Source organism: Mesoplodon bidens (assembly GCF_964165515.1).
Source record: "Mesoplodon bidens genome assembly, chromosome: 4".
Classification (NCBI taxonomy): Eukaryota; Metazoa; Chordata; class Mammalia; order Artiodactyla; family Ziphiidae; genus Mesoplodon; species Mesoplodon bidens.
The window spans coordinates 170,003,776-170,027,996 of NC_138160.1; the positions used below are offsets into that span (position 1 = coordinate 170,003,776).

General features: G+C 38.0%; 1 protein-coding gene across 2 annotated transcripts in view; it reads left to right on the top strand.

Annotated features, from left to right (window-relative positions):
- GABRB2 (gamma-aminobutyric acid type A receptor subunit beta2) overlaps nt 1–20,139 on the top strand; it is a gene marked incomplete at both ends in the record, with an annotated part of 288,520 nt that extends 268,381 nt beyond the window's left edge. For both annotated transcript variants that reach the window (XM_081231212.1, XM_081231213.1), the window contains one exon: nt 19,792–20,139. In XM_081231212.1, coding sequence (XP_081087338.1) covers nt 19,792–20,139 — 348 coding nt within the window. The remainder of the gene's footprint in view (nt 1–19,791) is intronic.
- Between the last annotated feature and the right edge of the window lie 4,082 nt (nt 20,140–24,221).

A 24,221-nucleotide genomic window follows, 5' to 3' on the forward strand; every position in this document is an offset into this window, starting at 1 on the left:
TATCCTGATGTTGTGGAAGGCAGTGAGATAAAAGATATGAAAGTTATTTGACAAAACATAAGTGACTTAAATAAATAGAGGACATTTTTATTAAAATTGCTGTAGAATAACAGTAAACTTTTCTATAGGTTACCGATTTTGGAAAAGTAGAAATATATATATATGTGTACGTATATATATAATACATGCACTTACCTTTGTCCTAGGTTGTATTTTATTCGGAATGATTAAAAATTACTATTTTGAATTTTATTAATGAGGCCTTTTTGATTTTCTACCCACTGTAATGTATCCAACTTGTGCAAAGGATGCATAGAGCCATGGAGGAGGGAGGGAGGGAAGGAGGAAGGCAGGGAGAGAGGGAGAGAGAGAGAGAGGTATCAAGCCATCCAGCCAAAATCTTGTCTAAGATATCTTCTTGTCCTAGGCTGCCAGGAACAAGGCTCCTTGTTTTCCATTCATATCCAGAAGGGGAGATGGGGATTTTCTTTTTTAATCCAAAGCCTCCAACAAACCTTTCCTTTTTTTTTCATTAGCTCAGTTGACTTAGGCCTCCCATTCCTGAACCAATCCCTGGCAATGGGAGGGGAAATACCAAGAGTGGCTTAGAGCAATCAGGCCCACACCTGGAACAGAAGAACAGTCTCTACTCTTGTTACAAGGGGTAGGATAGATTCAACCGTTACATCCACGGCAAGGGACTAATGGGAAAATATAAAGAATCAGCTTTACCTGCCTATGTAATTCCATGAATTTATACCTCCTCTCCCACTTGTGGAAGTTTAAAGTTGTAAGTATCATAGCAGTGGTTATCTTTGGTTACACACCTGATTGTGTGCCAGACATGATGGTCAGCTCCTTAAATATCTTACTGCAATCTTTAAACAAACCTTCATATGATGTAGCTTCATTTTAAAGATGAGGTGATGTAACTTCATTTTAAAGATGAGGGGCACTGAGACTCAGCTAAGCTACAGAACTTGCCCTAGGGCATCTATAGAGAAGCTGGAATTCAAAGCTGATTCCAAAACTCATGTCTTTAGGACTTAATTAATTAATATAGATATTCTTATCTACACTGGAATTTAAAACACAGTGTACAAAGATGATCTCCAAAATGTAATTTCATATTATCATTATCATCATAATGAAACTGTCTTTGTAGATGCATTTAATTGAGAGAAAAAGAGATTTATTTCCCATAAATACATGAAGCTGAAAATAAATCTGAAAACTTAGTTGTGCTGATGGGTGCAAAGCTCTCCCTTCCCCAACTTTGACTGATCCTATTGACAAATAAAAAAATGGAACATTTGAGTTACCCCTTGCCTCTTCCTACTATGAGAGTAAAGAACCAAACAAGGTCTCCAGATTAAGCGTTAGGAAGAAATATTATTCAAAGTTTTTCTCAGTCTGAATAGTGAGGTCTCAGCTTTTAGATACTTTCCTGGGAGACTGAAACTAGAAGATTCACACAGGAAGCTCCCTGCCAACAGGCCGTAGCAAAAAGAAGCACAACTGTATCGATGCATTCATGTGTCTTGTATAGAGTGATGGAGCAACTGCTGTGTGTCACCTCTGTCACCACTTCCAAGACTGTTTCAGTTGGGAACTGGTTTACCATCCCCAGCTTCTCCTGATCATGATCTCGCACAAGTTCAGTTCCTTCCCCTGCTTACTTTCATAATAATTAAAGGTACTATTCCTTGAATTTTTCAAACAGGGCATTGTTTTAGGTGCTTTATATGAATTATCTCATTTAATCCTCACAACAACCCAATAAGACAGATACTGTTTTACCTTTTTTACAGTGGAGAAAACTGAGACTCAGAAAGGTTAAGTATCTTGTCCAAGATTACAAAGCTTTGTGACCTTGCCTTTAACTTAGTCTGTTTTTAACCCAAGGGGCTGTTACCTCAGCCCAAATAAAGGTGAATGCCTACAGGTTTACCCTGAGAGTTCCTACAGCTGAGAAGTAGAGAGTTTGGATATTTGTGGTCGTTTACTTTAAAATCTAACCTCTCATTTCACAAAGTGGCTCTTCCTAAAATGCAGTCACACCAAAGTTAGAAAGAACAGTCCAGAGGGAAAAGATAAGATCCCTCAAGTTGTTTATCTTGGTACCTACTGAATAGAGTGCTGTATAGACCTAGGGGCCTCCTCTCTACTTTCCCACTTCCTTTCCTCGGGGATGAGAGGCGGGTGTCCCTTCCGACCCCACCATCACGAAGGCCCAGGCCTGCCTCCCTCATCCTTCTCCTCTCTGTGCTCAGGCCATGATCTCTGACCTGCCACTGCCCCTGCCCTTGCTCTTGTCACTGCTCCTTCACTTCTGTGGTGCATGTACATATTTCCTAAATGTCTTCTCCTCAAAACAAGAGGGGATTTCACTCTTTCAAGGGGACATATAATGGGTCCTAGTGTACGATCAATCTTAAGTGTGATGACTCTGAAATAAGACTGTCCAGATTCAAGTCTCAATCCCTTATTTACTCATTGTGATACTTTCAGCAAGTGACTGAAAGTAACCTGAGCCTGCACATCTGAGAAGTGAGAGTTAATCAGAGCACCCATCTCAAAAGATTGTGGTGAAGAAAAGATGCACTGACCCAGGTAGGGTGCTCATAACTGTGCCTGGATGGTAATAAATAGGCCCACTAAATACTGCCTAATGGGATTATCTACTAATTCAACAGATACTTCTTGAGTCCCTACCAGACATGGTCCTTGCCCTCACAGAGACCACATCTTAAATAGAAGATGCACTTTAAACAACCACCTATGGAAATAATGTATAATTACAAATGTAAATAAGGGCAGTTAGGGAAGTGTCTACATTGCTCTGAGAGCATATGTCAGAGGACCTGAGAGACGGAGGTATGATCAAGGAAGACTCCTCCATGGAAGGGACATTTGAACTGAGGTCTGCAAGATGCATAAGAGCAAGGAATTCCAATTATCTGATGGATATTCCCAATTATCTGATGAAGCAAATGTTCGAAATTCCTTGGTCTTATTTAAACATCTGCATATTATTTAGTATCAGTAACGTTCTATTAGGAAATTGCCTGGTGCCTATAGTTTTTTTTTTTTTTTTGCGGTATGCGGGCCTCTCACTGCTGTGGCCTCTCCCGCTGCGGAGCACAGGCTCCGGACGCGCAGGCTCAGCGGCCATGGCTCACGGGCCCAGCCGCTCCGTGGCTTGTGGGATCTTCCCGGACCGGGGCACGAACCCATGTTCCCTGCATCGGCAGGCAGACTCTCAACCACTGCGCCACCAGGGAAGCCCTGCTGCCTATACTTTTGTTGTAAGTAGATATTTGCTGTTCCTATTTGTTGTAAAGGCATTTGTTCTATAATCAGACAACTCTTAGCATCATTTATTTTGCCTTTGTTGTGTACACTGGGTACATGCTTACAAGTACACACTTTAAGTTATCATAATTATATAAATTTTTTAAATTACTGCTGAGTCTCTTTTCACCAGTGCATTTTTTTAAACATAGCTACTAGATCCAGTGCTGGTTAGGAGTAAACATGTGTCTAAACTTCCACTCACAGGATTCAGAAATCAGTGTGAATCCATACACCCTCCCCATCAGCCTATCTCTGTTCAAGAGATCTATTTCAGCAGCACCCTCATGCCCCCTGCCATTCAAGAGCCAAATGAAATTGTAAATCCGCAGAAGCAAAGGTCACTGGCTGTGTTCCTGCATCTCTGTAATGTTGAATGTGCTGCTTCTTTCTGTTACCCTTTTGTTACCTGTTCCTGGGAATCCTGCCCATATGGTCTGCATTAGGTCAGCTTTCTGTTCTTAGCCAAATTAAATAAAAAACAGTAAGAGGCAGTGGGTAAGATTCTGTGGAAGGGGGTATCTCTGATACATGTGAGTGGAACTGATTATACCCTAGATGGGGTTTTTTGAAGTCTATAGGATAATTCTCTTTTTGAGTCAATATCTTCTGGGGGAAGGAACTATCAGACTCTTAGATGCATTAAAACATTAGCACCTTGCCTAAGGAGGACAGAAACCAAACCTTGACTTCTTTGCTTCCTAGCTGAAAGCTAGAAGCAGATTGTAATTTCCCTCTGGCCCAGAACTGAAGCTGTGGGAGGTTTTGTATGTTCAAACCCATCCTCATTAGCTCATGGGGCAAGATTGGGGTCAGTTTCAAACCCAGGGCTAAGAGGAAACCCTGAGTCTCCCAGTGACCTGGGATGATTTGGATCACAACCTTTAACTCAGTCATGACCTGCCATTCAGTCATGAAATGTGACCTGATCAACTATCACATTTATTACTCACTGTCCTGAGTTTTAGAAGATTATGAAGAGGAGGGATGTGTGACAGGAAAGGCACCCCTTTTCCCTCTTAGTGATGTGTATTGTCATCACCCTTGACAGTACACGTAAGCCCCAGGAATATGTAACTCTGCTTCTGCTAACGTTTACCCGTAATTCCCCTCCCTCTACCCCTGTGCACTGGAAACACTTGACTGGAATGTTTCCAGCCTTGAGGAAAGAAACCAAAACAAATGACCTCTATGGTATTCTTTAAAAATGGATTGGGAAATGAGGAATTATTAGTTACAGGGTATGTATAAAAATCTCTAGCAAGTCATCACACAGAATGCTTTGAGTTGTATGAACTGGCTAATGAAAAGAGTAGCTCAATCGTCTCTCTCCAACTTGGGACTAAGTCAATAATTCAGGTGAAAATTGAACTAGAACAAGCCTTTACCTCTCAGGATACAAACTCCCGGGTGTTAAAACTTCTTTGAGTTATCAGAGTTGAGTATACAGATTCTCACATCTATTTCTGAGAAGTGTCAGAAGAGGACTTTGGGCCTAGGTGAGTTCATTGTAAAACCTGGTTCCATTCCACACTTCCTGAGGATCTGTAATAGTTTCCAGTGAGTCCCTCCTTTGGAAGAAAGAAATATCCATTAAAATTATAGATTGTTAATATAGTTGCCTTCACTTTTTCCTCCTTCCGGGGATTTCAATGTTATCTCAATCTTTTTTTTTTTCCATACAATTACAGTGACTCCTGGCTTTCAACTTTATTTGAAAGTAGTAACTTGGTTAAATTGAGAAGTGGAACCCAAAAAGAATTCTACCAACCTTCTAAAAGTATTCAATTCATCATATATTTTATTAATTGTGCTTTATTATTATTAAATGTAACATTTCAGATGTTCTCGGGAATTCTCTGGTGGTCCAGTAGTTAAGACTCAGGGCTTTCACTGCCGTGGGCCTGGGTTCAATCCCTGATCAGGGAACTAAGATCCCACAAGCCACGTGGTGCAGCCAAAAATAATAATAAAGTGGCCTCCCCAGCAGATGCTTTAAAAAAAAAGAAGAAAAACAGATGTACTCGCCTTTCCCCCAAATGTAGCATTTATCCTTCTATTTCCATCCAACTGTTATGTTGAAAAACAGTAATGTGCAATTTATGTGTCATTCTCAATGAATTCCACACAAATTAACACATAACTAGAAAGTAATAATTTTTCAAGAGAAATGAATTTGATTTTGTGAGAATAAAAGCAATGGAAGAGATTAAGCCACAAAAATGAGGAATGCTACTTAAGTTCCAGCACAAAGAAGTACTGCAGAATTTGCCATAGCAAGGCCTCACACGGTTAAGAAAGCACACTAGCCCTGTATCAAGATCACAGTTTGCAAGGGAAATGCAAGACTGAGGCTTTTTGCTAGGAGAATTTTCCTTATTCATTATTCCTATTTTATGCCATATAGTTTTTTAAAAAGCAGTTAAAGCAGTTGGTAATTATAGATTAAATGGAACTGAAAGGCAAACTTTTAATAAATTAAATCTGAAAGGAATTTGATGCAGCAGCCTGCGGTCTGAACCCTTAGTTGTGATTTTGACCATTGCAATGATCTTTAAAAATTTGAATTTAAATGCCCTCCAGGCAGGCCTGTATTTTTATAGTCTAGTTAACTACAATCTCTTCATATTCTTCATTACACCTACTTCATGCTTTTTTATGATATCCTTCGCCAGATATTTTTTTCCTTTTTTTTCTTTTTTTTTAATTAATTTATTTTTGGCTGCTTTGGGTCTTCGTTGCTGCTACGTGGGCTTTCTCTAGTTGCAACAGCGGGGGCTACTCTTCGTTCCGGTGTGCAGGCTTCTTGTTGCAGTGGCTTCTCTTGTTGTGGAGCACGGGCTCTAGACACGCAGGCTTCAGTAGTTGTGACTCGCGGGCTCTAGAGCGCAGGCTCAGTAGTTGTGGCGCACGGGATTAGTTGCCCCGCGGCATGTGGGATTCTCCCAGGCCAGGGCTCGAACCCGTGTCCCCTGCGTTGGCAGGCGGATTCTTAACCCCTGCACCACCAGGGAAGCCCCCCTTAGCCGGATTTGAATGTGTGATCCTGGACTTAGTCTAACCCTCTCAGTAATTCAACTTAGCAAGTTTTATTCTGAGTACTTATTTTGTATCAACTGTAGTGGTCAGCATTAGAGACACATAAGCAACAGGATACATGTTTGCCATCATGAGGGAAACAAGGATTCAGCAAGATTGTATCAAGAGGACTGACCCTGGTAAAAGGAGTTAGCAAAGACTTCCCTAAATTCACATAGACTTTCTAGAAGAAGAACACTGGCGCCCAGAATCTGCCAGAATTAGAACTGGCTCTCATCTCTAGAGTTGGTGTTCTTTCCACTCTGCTGTGAGTGTTGGAAGGGACAGAGACCCATATGAGGGGACCAAAGAGCCTTTATCTCTCAGCCTTTACCTATCAGACCCACATGAGGAGCCTCAGTCCACTGGACAGGCCAGGCTTGTTGAGTGTCTTTTTTACAACAGACCCTGTATTAGTCATAACTTTTATAAAAGCCTTATCTTCTGGGGTCCTTTGGAGAGAAGAGCCTTACTCTCTCTGCTCCTGAGGTCTACCTCTTACTTCCTCTAAAAGCTTCACTGTCACTTGAAACAAGAACTTAAAACCTCACCAAGCTCACTTGGTTTATCTACTTGTCCAGATGGATTATTTTGGTGTATGACTGAAGCAGAATCTTTCCACCTTATGACAACGATAGAGCCACACAAGTGATTGATCCATAAACAATACATTAATGTGATTCCTTAACAAGGAATCAGTCCACTAAGATAACCTCAAGATATGTATTCACATGATTTACCCATGAGAATTTAAAAATTGAAAATCAAAACAACAATTAAGTTGCTCATATCTTAAAGCCACCAGTGTCCACTTCATAAGTATTTTACCCCATAGTGAAAATATTTAGTAGAAAAAATACAAGGTTTGAATCTGCAAACATAAATTTAAATTATTGTTTTACCACTTAACTACCCAGGAGCTTTGGGATTTGGGTGGGAAGGGTTATTTACAAAATGCTGATAATACTAACTCCTCATAATATGGTTGTGAGATTTCCAACATTTACAATAGCCTCATAGAAGCAAAAAAGACAGGGTAAAAATAACCTCAGCCCTTTGATTTTTCTACTAGCTTTTATTAAAAATGGCCATCCTTCTGCAAGTACCTGGTATCTCAGCAATATTCTCCTATTATTTATATTCCAGTTCTAAACTCCATATCTGGTTACTATTTCTCCATTTACTTTGGTAGAGGGATTCGAAAAGTCAAAGATGTTGGCCTTCTCTTGGATCTCCATTTCATATTCTAGTTGGGTAAAATTTGCTTTCACCTCTTAGAACGCTGAGTGCACGCTAGGTAGTTTCAGAGTGTTTTTCTCTTGGAAAGAGTGTTTTGGATATTCCCAGATGGTTAACAGTTCATTGCCTTAACATTTAAAGTTACTCAGGGCACAGTGTCATTTCATGGACAATAAAACAAGGTCTCCTACCCACACACTAGTCACAGTAATTGAAAATTGCAGAGTTAGGATTTCTTGGATTCTTTTGCAATTTCTCACTCTTCTCTGGATGATATGAGTGGTGAACTGGGATTTAAAATAGCCCTGTTGTCCCTTCCCAAGATAAGTGTATGATGCTGCTGGGTCACTGACGGATGCTGCTGGGTCACTGACGGATGCGATTTTTTCCTCTATATAAGACAATAGGACAAGGACATCTCTCCAGAACATATACCTATCACTGAAAAAGTTTCACGAAAAGAAGCAGCAAACCTGAAATCAGTCCTGGAATTAACTATTTATTATATAAAAATAAGGTCCACTCTTCATTGTTTAATGCAGTATCTTTTAAGCAAAGTGGAATTTGGTTAACCAAATGTATTTCTTTTCTTTTTGGAGAAAGATGTTGGGATGGGAATGGAAAGAAGGAAAAGAAAACCTCTCAATCCAAATGTTTAGCATGAAGTTGCCACTGTTAGAACCATCAGTGCGTGGGTCAGTCTGGAAAAGGAATCCATCCCTCTACCTAACAGAACAGCTGAACAATCTATGTGAAAACTGCCCTCCTTCACAGAGGATCATTTGTGGAAGGTCCAGAATGCTGGTGCAAATAAATCAGTCTGTTTCCCAAAATTTCAGCATTTCATTCTTGATTGATAAGCACAATAATTCCAGGTAAAGCATAATTTCAACAGCAGATTGTTGAATGGGGAACAGAGAACTTTTTTTTATTGTCATTGGCCTGCTTAGTAGGGCCTCTCCAAAAACCCTTGTCGGGAATGGACACTTGTGAGTTAAAAGTCAACTGTAGAAAGCAAGTAGTGTAGACGCTTGGACAAAAGCAAGGCCTGCAGCAAGCTTCTTGCAAAGGCAATTTATCTACAGAGAATGACAATTTATTCATTAGTCTTTCCCTTTCATCTGTTTCCCTTCATGTATTTTTGGTTTCCTTCTCTCTCATTTTAATTACTGTCAACAATAATCTCATGGGTGTTTAAATAGTTGAAAATTACAAGACAAAAAATATTGATCAGTATTTTGTTATGTCTTCCAGGGCAGTAGAGATTGCTCCATGCTCTTTCTGATAAGTTAAAGAGGAACCATCTCTTGTTAATGTTCTTACAAAAAAAAGTGACAGTTTAGTGGTTTCTCCTGTGTCTCTATAAGACAAGTGAAGAGAAAGGCAATTAGGAAGGCCACCTGGGCAAGTCTGGAAAGGGTGGGATGGAGACTCATTTTTTAAAAAGATTAGCTAAATTCATGTGACAGTTGCTATTCCTTCCATTTTCTGAAATTTCATCACCTAAGTACAGCCTGATACCGAGAAGGCATTCCAAGAAAGAACTTATAATTGAAGAAAGTGTCAAGATATGCAATTGTATAGTTTCATCCTTAGGAGCAGGAACCGTGGAACAAACAGATTAAGTGCCAGCTGTACTACTTATTAACTGCAGCTCTGGGCAGATCACTAACTATCCTTAATTCTCAATCTCCTTATTTTTAAAATGAGACTATTAATAATAATAACTTCTTCATATGTTATTGTTAAGATTAAATATTACAACCTAGCAATTCCACTCCTGGATATATATATATATATATATATATATATATATATATATATATATATATATATGAAATATATATATAAAAAAAACCCAAAACACTCTAATTTGAAAAGATAAATGCCACCCCAGTGTTCATAGCAGCATTATTTACAATAGCCAAGATATGGAAACAACCTAAGTGTCCATCAACAGATGAATGGATAAAGAAGATGTGGTATATACACACAATGGAATACTACTCAGCCATAAAAAAAGAATGAAATTTTGCCATTTGCAGCAACATGGATGGACTTGGAGGGCATTATGCTAAGTGAAATAAGTCAGACAGAGAAAGACAATACTGTATGTTATCACTTATATGTGGAATATTAAAAATACAACAAACTGGTGAATATAACAAAAAAAGAAGCAGACTCACAGATACAGAGAACAAACTAGTGATTACCAGAGGGGAGGGGGAGGAGGGGCAACATAGGGATGGGGGAGTGGAAGGTACGAAGTACTGGGTATAAGATAGGCTCAAGGATGTATACAGCACAGGGAATACAAGCATGTATCAACACAGGGAATATAGCTAATATTTTGGAATAACTATAAATGGAAAGTAACCTTTCGAAATTGTAGAAAAAATTAAAATTAAAAAATTCTTTTAAAAGATTCAATATTACAGTTGTGTAAAGACTTTAACACAATGCCTGTCTCTAGTAAATAATAAATGGAAGTTACATGTGTTCTCTCTCTATGAAAACTGCTTTTCAGCTTGATGGTGTGGATAGTGGTTAGAACTTCAGCTTTTTCATTGTTCCTCAAGGCCTCTGCTGCTGCTTTATTTAGTCATGTCCTTCTCCTACTGTACAACAGACTAGTAGTTTTCCAAATGTGAACCCTAGCCCAGCATCACCTGGGAACTTTTTAGAAATGCAGATTACTGAGCCTCCCAGACTTACTAACTGAGAATTCTGGGAGGGGGCCCAGAGATCTGTGTTGTAACAAGGGTTCCCAGGGAACTCTGGTGCACATTAAAGTTTGGGAGCCACTGAAATAGACTCTCCCCCCACCAAACCACTACCTGAGTCAGGCTTCCTTGGCTAATTTTAGGAGATGCTGAAGGCAGCATGGAATCTTATTGCATTGAAATAATCATCAACAGACAGGAGCTATTACACTGTTTTATTACTTACAAGTAGTAAGATCTTAATGAACTCACTTTATTTTTCTGAACTTCAGTTTCCTGACCTGTAAAATGGAAATACAGCCTATTCTGCAGTGGTGCAGTAGGTACGTCCTTCAAAAAAAACCCTCACATCAGCAGCCACCTTCCAAAAACAAATATTTCAAAGGGGAAAAAAGGAAAGATAATAGTTGTTCAACTTCACATACATAATTTAAAAGTTATTTTTATTTTATTTAAACAATAAAGGTGATTAAAAGTAAATAAACTCTACAGATAATTTACTATTACAAGCTCAACATAATAAATTAAAAAGGCTCTTTCCTTTTACCACTTGAGGTACATATAAAAGAGCCAATTGAAACACATATATAATGCTTTTACCCTTGATCTATGCTCCCAACATAGTTCACATCCTTTGAAGGGAAAAGAGTAGTAAACAAGACAAGGGGGAAAAAGGAAAATGCAGCCAGTTAACCAGCTAGCCACCAAACCCAGCAGCTTCTAGATGCTTTTGGTCCCAGCCAGAAGGATTGAAACCCAACACTGTTCTGCATACTGAAGATTGTATTACTCTAACAGAGTTCCTTAATTTCAGTTGGAGTTGTGAAAAATTCTTATTATAGGTGGAAACTCACTCTAATGTCTTCCCTGCCCTGTCTATGTTATAGGGTTGTTGAGACCCATAAACAAGATGAATTGTGTCTCAGTTAAGATTCTTCGAGTCTCAAGTAATAGAAAACTCAGCTCACAATAGCTTAAGCCAAAAAAAAAAAAATAGAGAGAGACATGTATTATCTTGCTTAGTATCAGCAAGTCGGGCATGTCCAGATACAGACGCAGTGTCATCAGGTCATGGATTCTCCATGTCTCCTTATGTTTGCTCCTTTTCAAGTTAGGATCTCCTCTTGCAGTTGAAGCATCTCAACAGATTCAGTAGATTCAGGGCCACATACTTGTAGGTACAAATCCAGTGGAAAAGTTTGAGAGTCTTTACTCTGGTATGCCTATCTGAAGGCTCGTGACATGCCATTGGTTCTGAAATGGACATGTATCCATCACTGAAACAAGCACTGTGTCAGGGTTGCTCTGATTGGCTACAGCCACACCTGAAGCACAGAAACTGAGAGTGGAGAAGTGGTGGTTCCCTAAATAGAATTTTTGCTGGTGGGGCTGATGAACATTCAAACCACAGATGTTTACTTACTTGCAAGTGTTATAGTTAACAGGACTTTACATTAGCTCTCATCTTTAGTGATTTAAATTAAGACACTCTTATCTACCCCCTCATTAAGGAAATTTTGCAAGCCTCCAAGACAGTCTTCTTTTATGAGTTGTAGAGTGCTGGAGGGGTTTGGAGCTGTGGCTGTGCCTTAGCATGGCACAGTGAAAGAGACCTGATTACAGTTCCTGCTCTGCCACCTATTCACTGGGTGAACTTGTGTTAAGTTTCTTAACCTCTCTGTGCCTTATCTTCTGAGCATGAGATCTGTGCTGATCCTAGAGGACTAATGGGAAACTGAAAAGTCAGTATGTAAAATGCTTAGTCTTAGCTACTAGATACTACTCACTAAATTCCATTCTCGTGCATAAGAATGGGGCATCTGCCATATAAGTGGTCCAGGGTATCATTGGAAATGTTGTTTCCAGATCTCGGGTGCCTGAGCCTGCTGCCCTAGCAAGAGACCTGTATGAATAGAGGCAGAAGCCTTAGAGTAGAAAAGGAACTCAAGGGGTAGTCCCATGCAGTTCCAGTCTTCAGAATGGTGTTGCCAAATTAAATCCATCGTATTGATGAAGCATGAGGACGTTAAGTGAGATACTAAGTGTCACAAAATTAATTTCATTCAATCAGCATTTATTTCTTGAGCATCTGCTATGTTCCAGGCACTAGGTACAAATTTTTAGTTATGAGATAAATAGTTACTAGGGATATACTGTACAACATGATGACTATAGTGAACACAGCTCTATGATATATAGGAAAGTTAAGAGAGTAAATCCTAAGAGTTCTCATCACAATTTTTTTTCCTTTTTTTTTACTTTTCTTTGTATTGTATCTACATGAGAAAATGGATGTTAGCTTAACCTATTATGGTAATCATTTCACAATATATGTAAATTAAATCATCATGCTGTGTGCCTTAAAATTATACAGTGATATATGTCAATTACTTCTCAGTAAAACTGGAAACAGAAAAAGTAAAATACACAAAAATTGATGAAAAAAATTTTTTTAATTATTGGCAATAGATATATTCTGAGTCTTCACCAAAATAAATATACTATATTATTAATAATAGCTTGTTGCAGTTAAATTTTATTATCCAGAGTGATGGAGGCCTCTTAAAAATAAGACACCAAAATCTTCCCTGCTTACAGAACAAAAAGCATTACATAATCATTTAATTTGAGGGATTCATGATGTCACTATTCATCCTTTACTTTAGCTTTGCCAAGAAGAAATAATCCAAGAGAAAAAAGGGTCACTGTATCTACACAGCCACCTTAATTCTACTCCCTGGGCCCAGAATTCAACTCAGTACAGATAACTCTGGGCTAACTCTTAAGTCCTGCCTGCTTCCCTTCCATTGCAATTCAATTCCTCACCCCATTCACCCCTCCACCACCTGCGGTCTGTTCAGCTCGTATTTTCAAGTTCCTTGTTGTTCTGAATTCTATTGCATTTTGTCAAGTCACATGTTGCCTGCATTTTTATTGTTCAGAATTCTTCCTTTACCCTATTTACAATGACACTGCAAATTTAAGGTGACATCTTGTAACTGGGCATTAAGACACATCAATTAAATGAAGTTATATAAAAATGTTTCTGGCGTGTATATCAAGTGCTTAATATATGTTACCTGCGGTTTTTCTTTTTCTTTTTTTTCCTTTTTTGTTTTTTTTCTTCTTTTTTTTTTTCTTGGCAATGAATAAGCAGATTTATTTCTTTTTCTTTCTTTTAACATCTTTATTGGAGTATAATTGCTTTACAATGGTGTGTTAGTTTCTGCTTTATAATAAAGTGAATCAGCTATACCAACACACATATCCCCATATCTCCTCCCTCTTGCGTCTCCCTCCCACCCTCCCTATCCCACCCCTCTAGGTGGTCACAAAGCACCGAGCTGATCTCCCTGTGATATGCAGCTGCTTCCCACTAGCTATCTACTTTACATTTGGTAGTGTATATATGTCCATGTCACTCTTTCACTTCGTCCCAGTTTACCCTTCCCCCTCCCCATGTCCTCAAGTCCATTCTGTATGTCTGTGTCTTTATTTCGGTCCTGCCCCTAGGTTCTTCACAACCACTTTTTTTTTTTTTTTTAGATTCATAAATATACAGTATTTGTTTTTCTCTTTCTCACTTACTTCACTCTGTATAACAGACTCTAGGTCCATCCACCACTCTACAAATAACTCAATTTCGTTTCTTATTATGGCTGAGTAATATTCCATTGTATATATATGTTCCACATCTTCCTTATCCATTCATCTGTTGATGGACACTCAGGTTGCTTCTGTAAACAGAGCTGCAATGAACATTGTGGTACATGACTCTTTTTGAATTATGGTTTTCTCAGGGTATATGCCCGGTAGTGGGATTGCTTGGTCATATGGTAGTTCTATTTTTAGTTTTTTAAGGAACCTCCATACTGTTCTCCATAGTCACTGTATCAATCTACATTCCCAGCAACACTGAAAGAGGGTTCCCTTTTCTCCACACCCTCTCCAGCATTTATTGTTTGTAGATTTTTTGATGATGGCCATTCTGACTGGTGTGGGTGATACCTCACTGTAGTTTTGATTTGCATTTCTCTAATGATTGGTGATTTTGAGCTTTCATGTGTTTATTGGCAATCTGTATATCTTCTTTGGAGAACTGTCTATTTATGTCTTCTGCCCATTATTGGATTGGGTTATTTATTTTCTTGATATTGAGCTGCATGAGCTGCTTGTAAATTTTGGAGATTAATCCTTTGTCAGTTGCTTCATTTGCAAATATTTTCTCCCATTCTGAGGGTTGTCTTTTCATCTTGTTTACGTTTTCCTTTGCTGTGAAAAAGCTTTGAAGTTTCATTAGGTCCCATTTGTTTATTTTTGTTTTTATTTCCATTTCTCTAGGACGTGGGTCAAAAAGGATCTTGGTATGATGTATGTCATAGAGTGTTCTGCCTATGTTTTCCTCTAAGAGTTTTATAGTGTCTGCCCTTAAATTTAAGTCTTTAATCCATTTTGAGTTTATTTTTGTGTATGGTGTTAAGGAGTGTTCTAATTTCATTCTTTTACTTGTAGCTTTGCAGTTTTCCTAGTACCACTTATTGAAGAGGCTGTCTTTTCTCCATTGTATATTCTCACCTCGCTTATCAAGGATAAGTTGACCATATGTATGTGGGTTTATCTCTGGGCTTTCTATCCTGTTCCATTGATCTATATTTCTGTTTTTGTGCCAGTACCATACTGTCTTGATGACTGTAGCTTTGTAGTATAGTCTGAAGTCCAGGAGCCTGATTCCTCCAGCTCCGTTTTTCCTTCTCAAGATTGCTTTGGCTGTTTGGGCTCTTTTGTGTTTCCATGCAAATTGTGAAATGTTTTGTTCTAGCTCTGTGAAAAATGCCATTGGTAGTTTGATAGGGATTTCATTGAATCTGTTGATTGCTTTGGGTAGTGTAGTCATTTCCACAATGTTGATTCTTCCCATCCAAGAACATGGTATATCTCTCCATCTGTTTGTATCATCTTTAATTTCTTTCATCAGTGTCTTATATAGTTTTCTGCATACAGAAATATATAGTTTTCTGCATACAGGTCTTTTGTCTCCTTAGGTAGGTTTATTCCTAGGTATTTTATTCTTTTTGCTGTAATGGTAAATGGGAGTGTTTCCTTAATTTCACTTTCAGATTTTTCATCATTAGTGTATAGGAATGCAAGAGATTTCTGTTCATTAATTTAGTATCCTACTACTTTACCAAATTCATTGATTAGCTCTAGTAGTTTTCTAATAGCATCTTTAGGATTCTCTATGTATAGTATCATGTCATCTGTAAACAGTGACACCCTTACTTCTTCTTTTCTGATTTTGATTCCTTTTATTTCTTTTACTACTCTGATTGCTGTGGCTAAAACTTCCGAAACAATGTTGAATAATAGAGGTAAGAGTGGACAACCTTGTCTTGTTCCTGATCTTAGTGGAAATGCTTTCAGTTTTTCACCATTAAGAATGACGTTGGCTGTAGGTTTGTCACATATGGCCTTTATTATGTTGAGGTAAGTTCCTTTTACGCTTACCTTCTGGAGGGTTTTTAACATAAATGGGTGTTGAATTTTGTCAAAAGCTTTTTCTGCATCTATTGAGATGATCATATGGTTTTTATCCTTTAGTTTGTTAATATGGTGTATCATTGCTTGATTTGTGTATATTGAAGCATGCTTGCAGTCCTGGGATAAACGCCACTTGATCATGGTGTATGATCCTTTTAATGTGCTGTTGGATTCTGTTTGCTAGTATTTCATTGAGGATTTTTGCATCGATGTTCATCGTGATATTGGCCTGTAGTTTTCTTCCTTTGTGACATCTTTGTCTGGTTTTGGTATCAGGTGATGGTGGCCTCATAGAGTGAGTTTGGGAGTGTTCCTCCCTCTGCTATATTTTGGAAGAGTTTGAGAAGGATAGGTGTTAGCTCTTCTCTAAATGTTTGATAGAATTCACCTGTGAAGCCATCTGGTCCTGGGCTTCCGATTGTTGGAAGATTTTTAATCACAGTCTCAATTTCAGTGCTTGCGATTCATCTGTTTCTATTTTCTATTTCTTCCTGGTTCATTCTCAGAAGGTTGTGCTTTTCTAAGAATTTGTCCATTTCTTCCAGGTTGTCCATTTTATTGGAATATAGTTGATTGTAGTAATCTCTCATGATCCTTTGTATTTCTTCAGTGTCAGTTGTTACTTCTCCTTTTTCATTTCTAATTTTGTTGATTTGAGTCCTCATCCTCTTTTTCTTGATGAGTCTGGCTAATGGTTTATCAATTTTGTTTGTCTTCTCAAAGAACCAGCTTTAATTTTATTGATCTTTGCTATTGTTTTCTTTGTTTCTATTTCATTTATTTCTGCTCTGATCTTTATGATTTCTTTCCTTCTGCTAACTTTGGCTTTTGTTTGTTCTTCCTTCTCTAGTTCCTTTAGGTGTAAGCTTAGATTGTTTATTGGGGATTTTTCTTGTTTCTTGAGGTAGGCTTGTATTGCTATAAACTTCCCTGTTAGAACTGCTTTTTCTGCATCCCATGGGTTTTGGATTGTCATGTTTTCATTGTCTTTTGTTTCTATGTATTTTTTTATTTCCTCTTTGATTTCTTCAGTGATGTTTTGTTTATTTAGTATTGTATGGTTTAGCTTTTACGTGTTTGTGTATTTACTGATTTTTTTCCTCTAATGGTTATCTAGTCTCATAGCATTGTGGTCGATAAGATACTTGATACGATTTCAATTTTCTTAAATTTACCAAGGCTTGATTTGTGACCCATGATATGATCTATCCTGGAGAATGTTCCACGAGCACTTGAGAAGAAAGTGTATTCTGTTGTTTTTGGATGGAATGTCCTATAAAATCAGTTAAGTCCATCTTATTTAATGTATCATTTAAATCTTGTGTTTTCTTATTTATTTTAATTTTGGATGATGTGTGCATTGGTGAAAGTGAGGTGTTAAAGTCCCCTTCTATGAATGTGTTACTGTCAATTTCCCCTTTTATGGCTGTTAGCATTTGCCTTATGTATTGAGGTGCTCCTATGTTGGGTGCATAAATATTTACAATTATTATATCTTCTTCTTGGATTGATCCCTTGATCATTATGTAGTGTCATTCTTTGTCTCTTATAATAGTCTTTATTTTAAAGTCTGTTTTGTCTGATATGAGAATTGCTACTCCAGCTTTCTTTGGATTTCCATTTGCATGGAATATCTTTTTCCATCCCCTCACTTTCAGTCTGTATGTGTCCCTAGGTCTGAAGTGGGTCTCTTGTAGACAGCATATATACAGGGTTTTTTTTTTTGTATCCATTCAACCAGTCTATGTCTTTTGGTTGGAGCATTTAATCCATTTACATTTAAGGTAGTTATTGATATGTATGTTCCTATTACCATTTTCTTAATTGTTTTGGGTTTGTTATTGTAGATATTTCCTTCTCCTGTGTTTCCTGTCTAGGGAAGTTCCTTTAGCATTTGTTTTAAAGCTGATTTGCTGGTGCTGAATTCTCTTAGCTTTTGCTTGTCTGTAAAGGTTTTAATTTCTTCGTCAAATCTGAATGAGATCCTTGCTGGGTAGAGTAGTGTTGGTTGTAGGTTTTTCCCTTTCATCACTTTAAATATGTCCTGCCACTCCCTTCTGGCTTGCAGAGTTTCTGCTGAAAGATCAACTGTTAACCTCATAAGGATTCCCTTGTATGTTATTTTTCCCTTGCTGCTTTTAATATTTTTTCTTTGTATTTAATTTCTGAAAGTTTGATTAATATGTGTCTTGGCATGTTTCCCCTTGGATTTATCTGTACTAGGACTCTGCGCTTCCTGGACACGATTAACTATTTCTTTTCCCATATTGGGGAAGTGTTTAACTATAATCTATTCAGATATTTTCTCAGTCCCTTTCTTTTTCTCTTCTTCCTCTTGGACCCCTATATTTTGAATATTGGTGTGTTTAATGTTTTCCCAGAGGTTTCTGAGACTGTCCTCAATTCTTTTCATTATTTCTTCTTTATTCTGATCTGCAGTAGTTACTTCCACTATTTTGTCTTCCAGATCACTTATCCGTTTCTGCCTCAGTTATTCTGTTATTGATTGCTTTTAGAGAATTTTTAATTTCATGTATTTTGTTGTTCATCATTGTTTATTTGCTCTTTAGTTTTTCTAGGTCCTTGTTAAACGTTTCTTATATATTCTGCATTCTATTTTCAAGATTTTGGATCATCTTTACTATCATTACTCTGAATTCTTTTTCAGGTAGACTGCCTATTTCCTCTTCATTTGTTTGGTCTGGTGGGTTTTTACCTTGCTCCTTCATCTGCTGTGTGTTTCTCTGTCTTCTCAGTTTGCTTAACTTACTGTGTTTGGGGTCTCCTTTTCGCAGGCTGCAGGTTCTTAATTCCCATTGTTTTTGGTGTCTGCTCCCAGTATCTAAGGTAGGTTCAGTGGGTTGTGTAGGCTTCCTGGTGGTGGGGACTGGTGCCTGTGTTCTGGTGGATAAGGCTGGATCTTGTCTTTCTGGTTGGCAGGACCGCATCCGGTGATGTGTTTTGGGGTGTCTGTGACCTTATTATGATTTTAGGCAGCCTCTCTGCTAATGGATGGCATTGTGTTCCTGTCTTGCTAGTTGTTTGGCATGGGTTGTCCAGCACTGTAACTTGCTGGTCCTTGAGTGGAGCTGGGTCTTAGCATTGAGATGGAGATCTCTGAGAGAGCCTTTGCCTTTTGATATTGCATGGAGCTGGGAGGTCTCTGGTGGACCAATGTCCTGATCTCAGCTCTCCCACCTCAGAGACACAGTCCTGATACCCGGCTGGAGCACAATGACCCTTTTGGGAAGTCTGCGGTCTTCTGCCAGCATTCAGTAGGTGTTCTGTAGGAGTTGTTGCACACATAGATGTATTTGTGATGTATTTGTGGGGAGGAAGGTGATCTCCATGTCTTTCTCCTCTGCCATCTTGAAGACCTCTCCTTACCTACTGGTTTTAGATCTAGTTTTATCATGAATCCATCTGTAGTTAGGCTTCTATTTTGAGCACAATTCAGTAATTCATCCTCTAATGCTATTTCATACCTAGTTCAGTTTAATTTTTTAGGTAGTTGTAATTAAGACTGCAAATTCTTTAAAGGGGGGTCATGCTTTCCATTTCTCTGTGTTCTCTAAGTAGAAATCATAAAAATGATACTCACAACAATCTATTATACCTTTACATCAATTCAGCCATCCTCTAGGGTTGGATTATTATACCATTTAATAAATGAAGAAGCTGAAACTCACATAGGTGATAGTTGCAGAGCCACAATTCAAATTTAGATCATGTCACTGCAAATCCAGTTCTCTTAACCACTATGATAAATTTCTAAGCTACATGTCATAGTGCCTTGTGTAATAATCACCAGTAAAGGCTTATTATTTTGAAAGTCTTGTTTGGTTCTTCTCCTTTCCAGATGGACCCCCATGAGAACATATTACTGAGCACTCTTGAGATAAAAAATGAAATGGCCACTTCCGAGGCTGTGCTGGGACTTGGAGACCCCAGGAGCACAATGCTGGCCTGTGATGCCTCCAGCATCCAGTATCGGAAAGCCGGGTTACCCAGGCATAGTTTTGGCCGAAATGCCCTGGAACGGCACGTGGCACAGAAGAAAAGCCGCCTGCGGAGACGCGCCTCCCAACTGAAAATCACCATCCCCGACTTGACTGATGTGAATGCCATAGATCGGTGGTCCCGCATATTCTTCCCAGTGGTTTTTTCCTTCTTCAACATCGTCTATTGGCTTTACTATGTGAACTAAAACATAGCCTCCCATGGGAAGCAAGGACTAGATTCCTCCTCAAACCAGTTGTACAGCCTGACGTAGAACTTGGAAAACACATCACTCCAGGACAAAAGTGATGCTAAAATACCTTAGTTGCTGGCCTATCCTGTGGTCCATTTCATACCATTTGGGTTGCTTCTGCTAAGTCATGAATACACTAAGGTCCCTGTGGTTTTCCAGTTTAAATGCAAGTGATTTGTACACATGTTGGCAAGACTGAGTCTGAGTGTTCCACTTTATCTGCTTAGTACACAGCCTATACGGAGGGCAATAATTTAGAAGATATTCTAGAAGGGTCAATAGCGTCATCAGTCATTTCGCAGAGAAGCGGTCGTACCCAGATACTCCCCATCTTCCTTCCTAAGGTTGGCATGTGGTCTGCCGTGCCACGCAAACATGCTAACTGAAGATGGTCTATGCCTGTCTTATTAAGGTGATAATGGTGTCATGGGAAGTTAATTCCCACTGGATTATAGAAGGTTCTCATGTAGTTCAAACAGGATAGGGAGAGTCAAGACAGAGACTCAGGAAACCAGTTTGGCCAGGCTCTGTTTGCTTGAGCATAACAATCAACTCCAACATCTTCTACTTTGACATTTAGAGAAGGGGAGACTTCTGAACATTTTCATGCATGGGGGCCAAAGAAATTTTTCTAAGAGGCTATTTCCGAGGTCGTTAAACTAAGAGTTAATAACCCAGAGCAGAGTGGAAAATCCAGAAACAGCTGTTGTAACAAAATTAAAGCAAGTGAGCAGCATGACCTTTATCAGCCCCTTGTAGCATCTGGTCCACACATACTGTGTTCAGTGGCGAAAGGTAGAGTGAGAGAGATTTTTTTCCTCCAACCTCACAAGCTTTAGACAGCATACCTAGAGAGGTTTTTATAGTTTATCTAATAAAAAGACAACCCCCAAATAGAAAAGTTAGTGGAATTAGAAGCATCTTAGGTTACACTGGGAGTCATTCCAATATATGAATATAAAGCACAGACAGAGCTAGCAAACAGGATGCTTTTCTCAGACAGTGTCAACTGTCTCTACAACATTTTCCTACAGTTTATTTCTGAATTTAATAGGTTATTTCAAAGAAAGGATTTGTTCATTTCTTTAGAGGATTAATGGTCTTTTCCAACTTCTCTTGCTTCTGAAATTCTGATTATATTCTTAAGAGACAGACAAAGTAAGGCTTTGGAGAGCTTTTGAGAGAACTGTTTCCTTATGTGCAGTGAATTTCACCTTTGTATCTTTCATAGCAAACAGTACTTCAAAGATTATGTGCACAAGTAGGGTTACTTTGTAGTTTTTCTGGGTTTGATTTTTTTAAGGGTGATTTCATTGTGTATGTTGCAATCTGCCTAATCAAAGAAAATAAGAAAAGTCATGGAAAACAAAATAACATTAACACGGTGAATGTTATGAGCCTCAGTTGATACTGTAGAAAAGTATATAACATAATCAGGCAGGCACGATGTATTGTTTTTATTCAATTTTTAAATTATGTCATTGTGCTTCTTTCTATACTAATTGGATATATGCATACATATGTTGGACAGGAAAGAGAATAAGCTAATATATTTTATTCTGTCAATGTGCGGTTCATATTTTGCCTTTCTCGGAGAAAATAGTGAATTGCTCATTTTTCCTTAGAGTTTGATTTGACTGAACTTTTTCTTGGAGGATGACTTTGCTATTTCTATTTAAAAAATAAACACTTCTTTTGAGAGTAACATCCCTAATTGTGCATAGTAGCCAAGGCCAGTATCTGCCTGTGGATAAAATGTATGTTTTCTTTCCCTGATGATTCAGCAGCTTCAAATATGATGGAGTCTTGCTGCCCTTGTATTCCCACTATTAGAGAAAAAAAAGGTTTAACATCCAGCTTTCTGAATTTGCCCCCCCCCAAATGGGATTTTTTTTTCACCAGCATAGGGAGCTCTGGCTCTTATTTTTTTGATTATACACTTGAACACCTCTGAGTATGATCTTTAGGCAGAATCCAAGCTACCTGCTGCCCCTGGGCTCAGAGCAGAGATTCCTCAAGTTTCTCCAGGGACACACTTTCCCCTGGGCAACCATTTTGGGACATCACGCTAATAAAAGTGCCTGCCCCTTGTCACTAGGGCTTAAAGTTTGAGTAGCATATATCAGGAGGGAGCATACTGATAACTCAGGTGTACAACTCCAACATGCCATTCTGGAAAGGTTTTTCTAGAGACAACTCAGAGCTCCAATCTAAAAGTGGGCTCTTAATTGCAATTATCATAAAAGCCATAAAAATCCTTCATAGTGTCATTTATGGTTACAACAAAATTTTGATGTCCAGGGAAGTCAACAGAGAAATCTAGATCAAAGTGTACAGAAGCAGCTTTGCAACATGAGCCTCCAAAGCATATGACCAGGGATTCATTTCCGCCTGCAGAGATAAGAAAAATCTAGGGAAAAGGAGAAGATGGGACCTTGAAACAGAAGCCCTAGAGCAAAATCCATATATTGGCATTCAATAACCATGTAGGTAGAAAAAACTGCCTCATCCTGCCCAGAGATAACAGTAGATATAGAATTTATTCTTAAAGTGCATTTTTATTGTACTTGAATTGGATTTTAGTCACCAAATTGGGGGAGGGCCGGGGAGGGGTGCTAGATCTTTAAGTCTTCAAAAAGACCAGTCAGCTTGATATCCAGTGTTTAAATTTAAGGACCACAAAAGTGTGCTTTGGCAATTCTGATATGGTATTACTATCAGTTTATACATATATGTATAGTTTTTCTTTTGGTAATAAAACAGCCAGATAGCCAGCAATTAAGGTGTTTTTCATCTTTGTGAAATTCATAGGCAAATTCTGACTCTAAAATGCACAGTCTAAATGCAATCTTTGATCTCAATCTGTATATATATTGTACATGACTGCTAGTAGGTATGAAATGCATTTTCAGAACAGAAAACTCATGCAACATAATCATGTGTTTGCATAAGGAATGTTACAATTCTTTCTACTGCAATTCAATAACGGGAAAAGACTTAAGCAGTGCCATCTAGACCTTTTCTCATTTCTTCAAAAGAAGTGCTAAGTGAAAAAAAAATAATAATAATAAAAATGTTTTAGGAACCAAAAGACTTTACATTCTAGCATTAGGAACACAAAAAATCTGTCAGCTTACAAAAGCACAATGCATAGAGAAAGTTCAGTGGAATGCATAATGGGGAAATGAGTCACATCTATTTTAAGCAAGACCCACATTAAATTGGCAACTAAGACAAATTTCCATTTTCTATAGGTAACTGTTGTCCAATTTTATGATTAAAGTCATACTCAATAACAAAAACAGGCAACAAACAGGTCTACAACATATCTACATGTATATATGTGTATATATAGATCCATGTAAACATACATACATATATATGCATTCATATGTTGGAAAACAAAAGGAATAAGCTAATATGTTTATTTCCTTCATTAAATCAGTGTATGAATATTTTTCATTTGGCAACTGACAAATCAACATATTGAAACAAGTAATACAGGGTACTGAGCATCTCTCTATCAGCGAATCAATGCCTACAGTTCTTATGAACCACTGCACAGTTTGACACTACAATAGTACTGTACCTCAGAACATGGAAATTAACTAGTTTTCACATTGCTTGTCTATTCTCTTTTTCAAGGAAACAAATAACATTGTCCATTGGTGATTTAAAAAGAAAAATGTCTTAAGAAAACACAAAATGATAAAAAAAAAATTCCTCCTAGGAGGAGAAAAAAAATAACTAAACCCCACCATGTTGGTTAGGGCAGATATTCTCAACTGTAGCAATCATGCCATTTTGCTTAGTATACAGAGTCCATGTAATGTGAGCAACTATAACTTTCACTGAACGTGTGTAAATATTAAAACAGATTTCTTAAATATTTTTAACTTCTAATTTGTATTTTATGGTAAGGCAACATGCTAATTCTGTTTATGGCTTAAGTTGATGTGTTATTATGTAAATAATTAAACATGCTGTAAATGAATAGTCGATAGATACAAATAATTGTTTAGGTTTTTTTTCCTTAA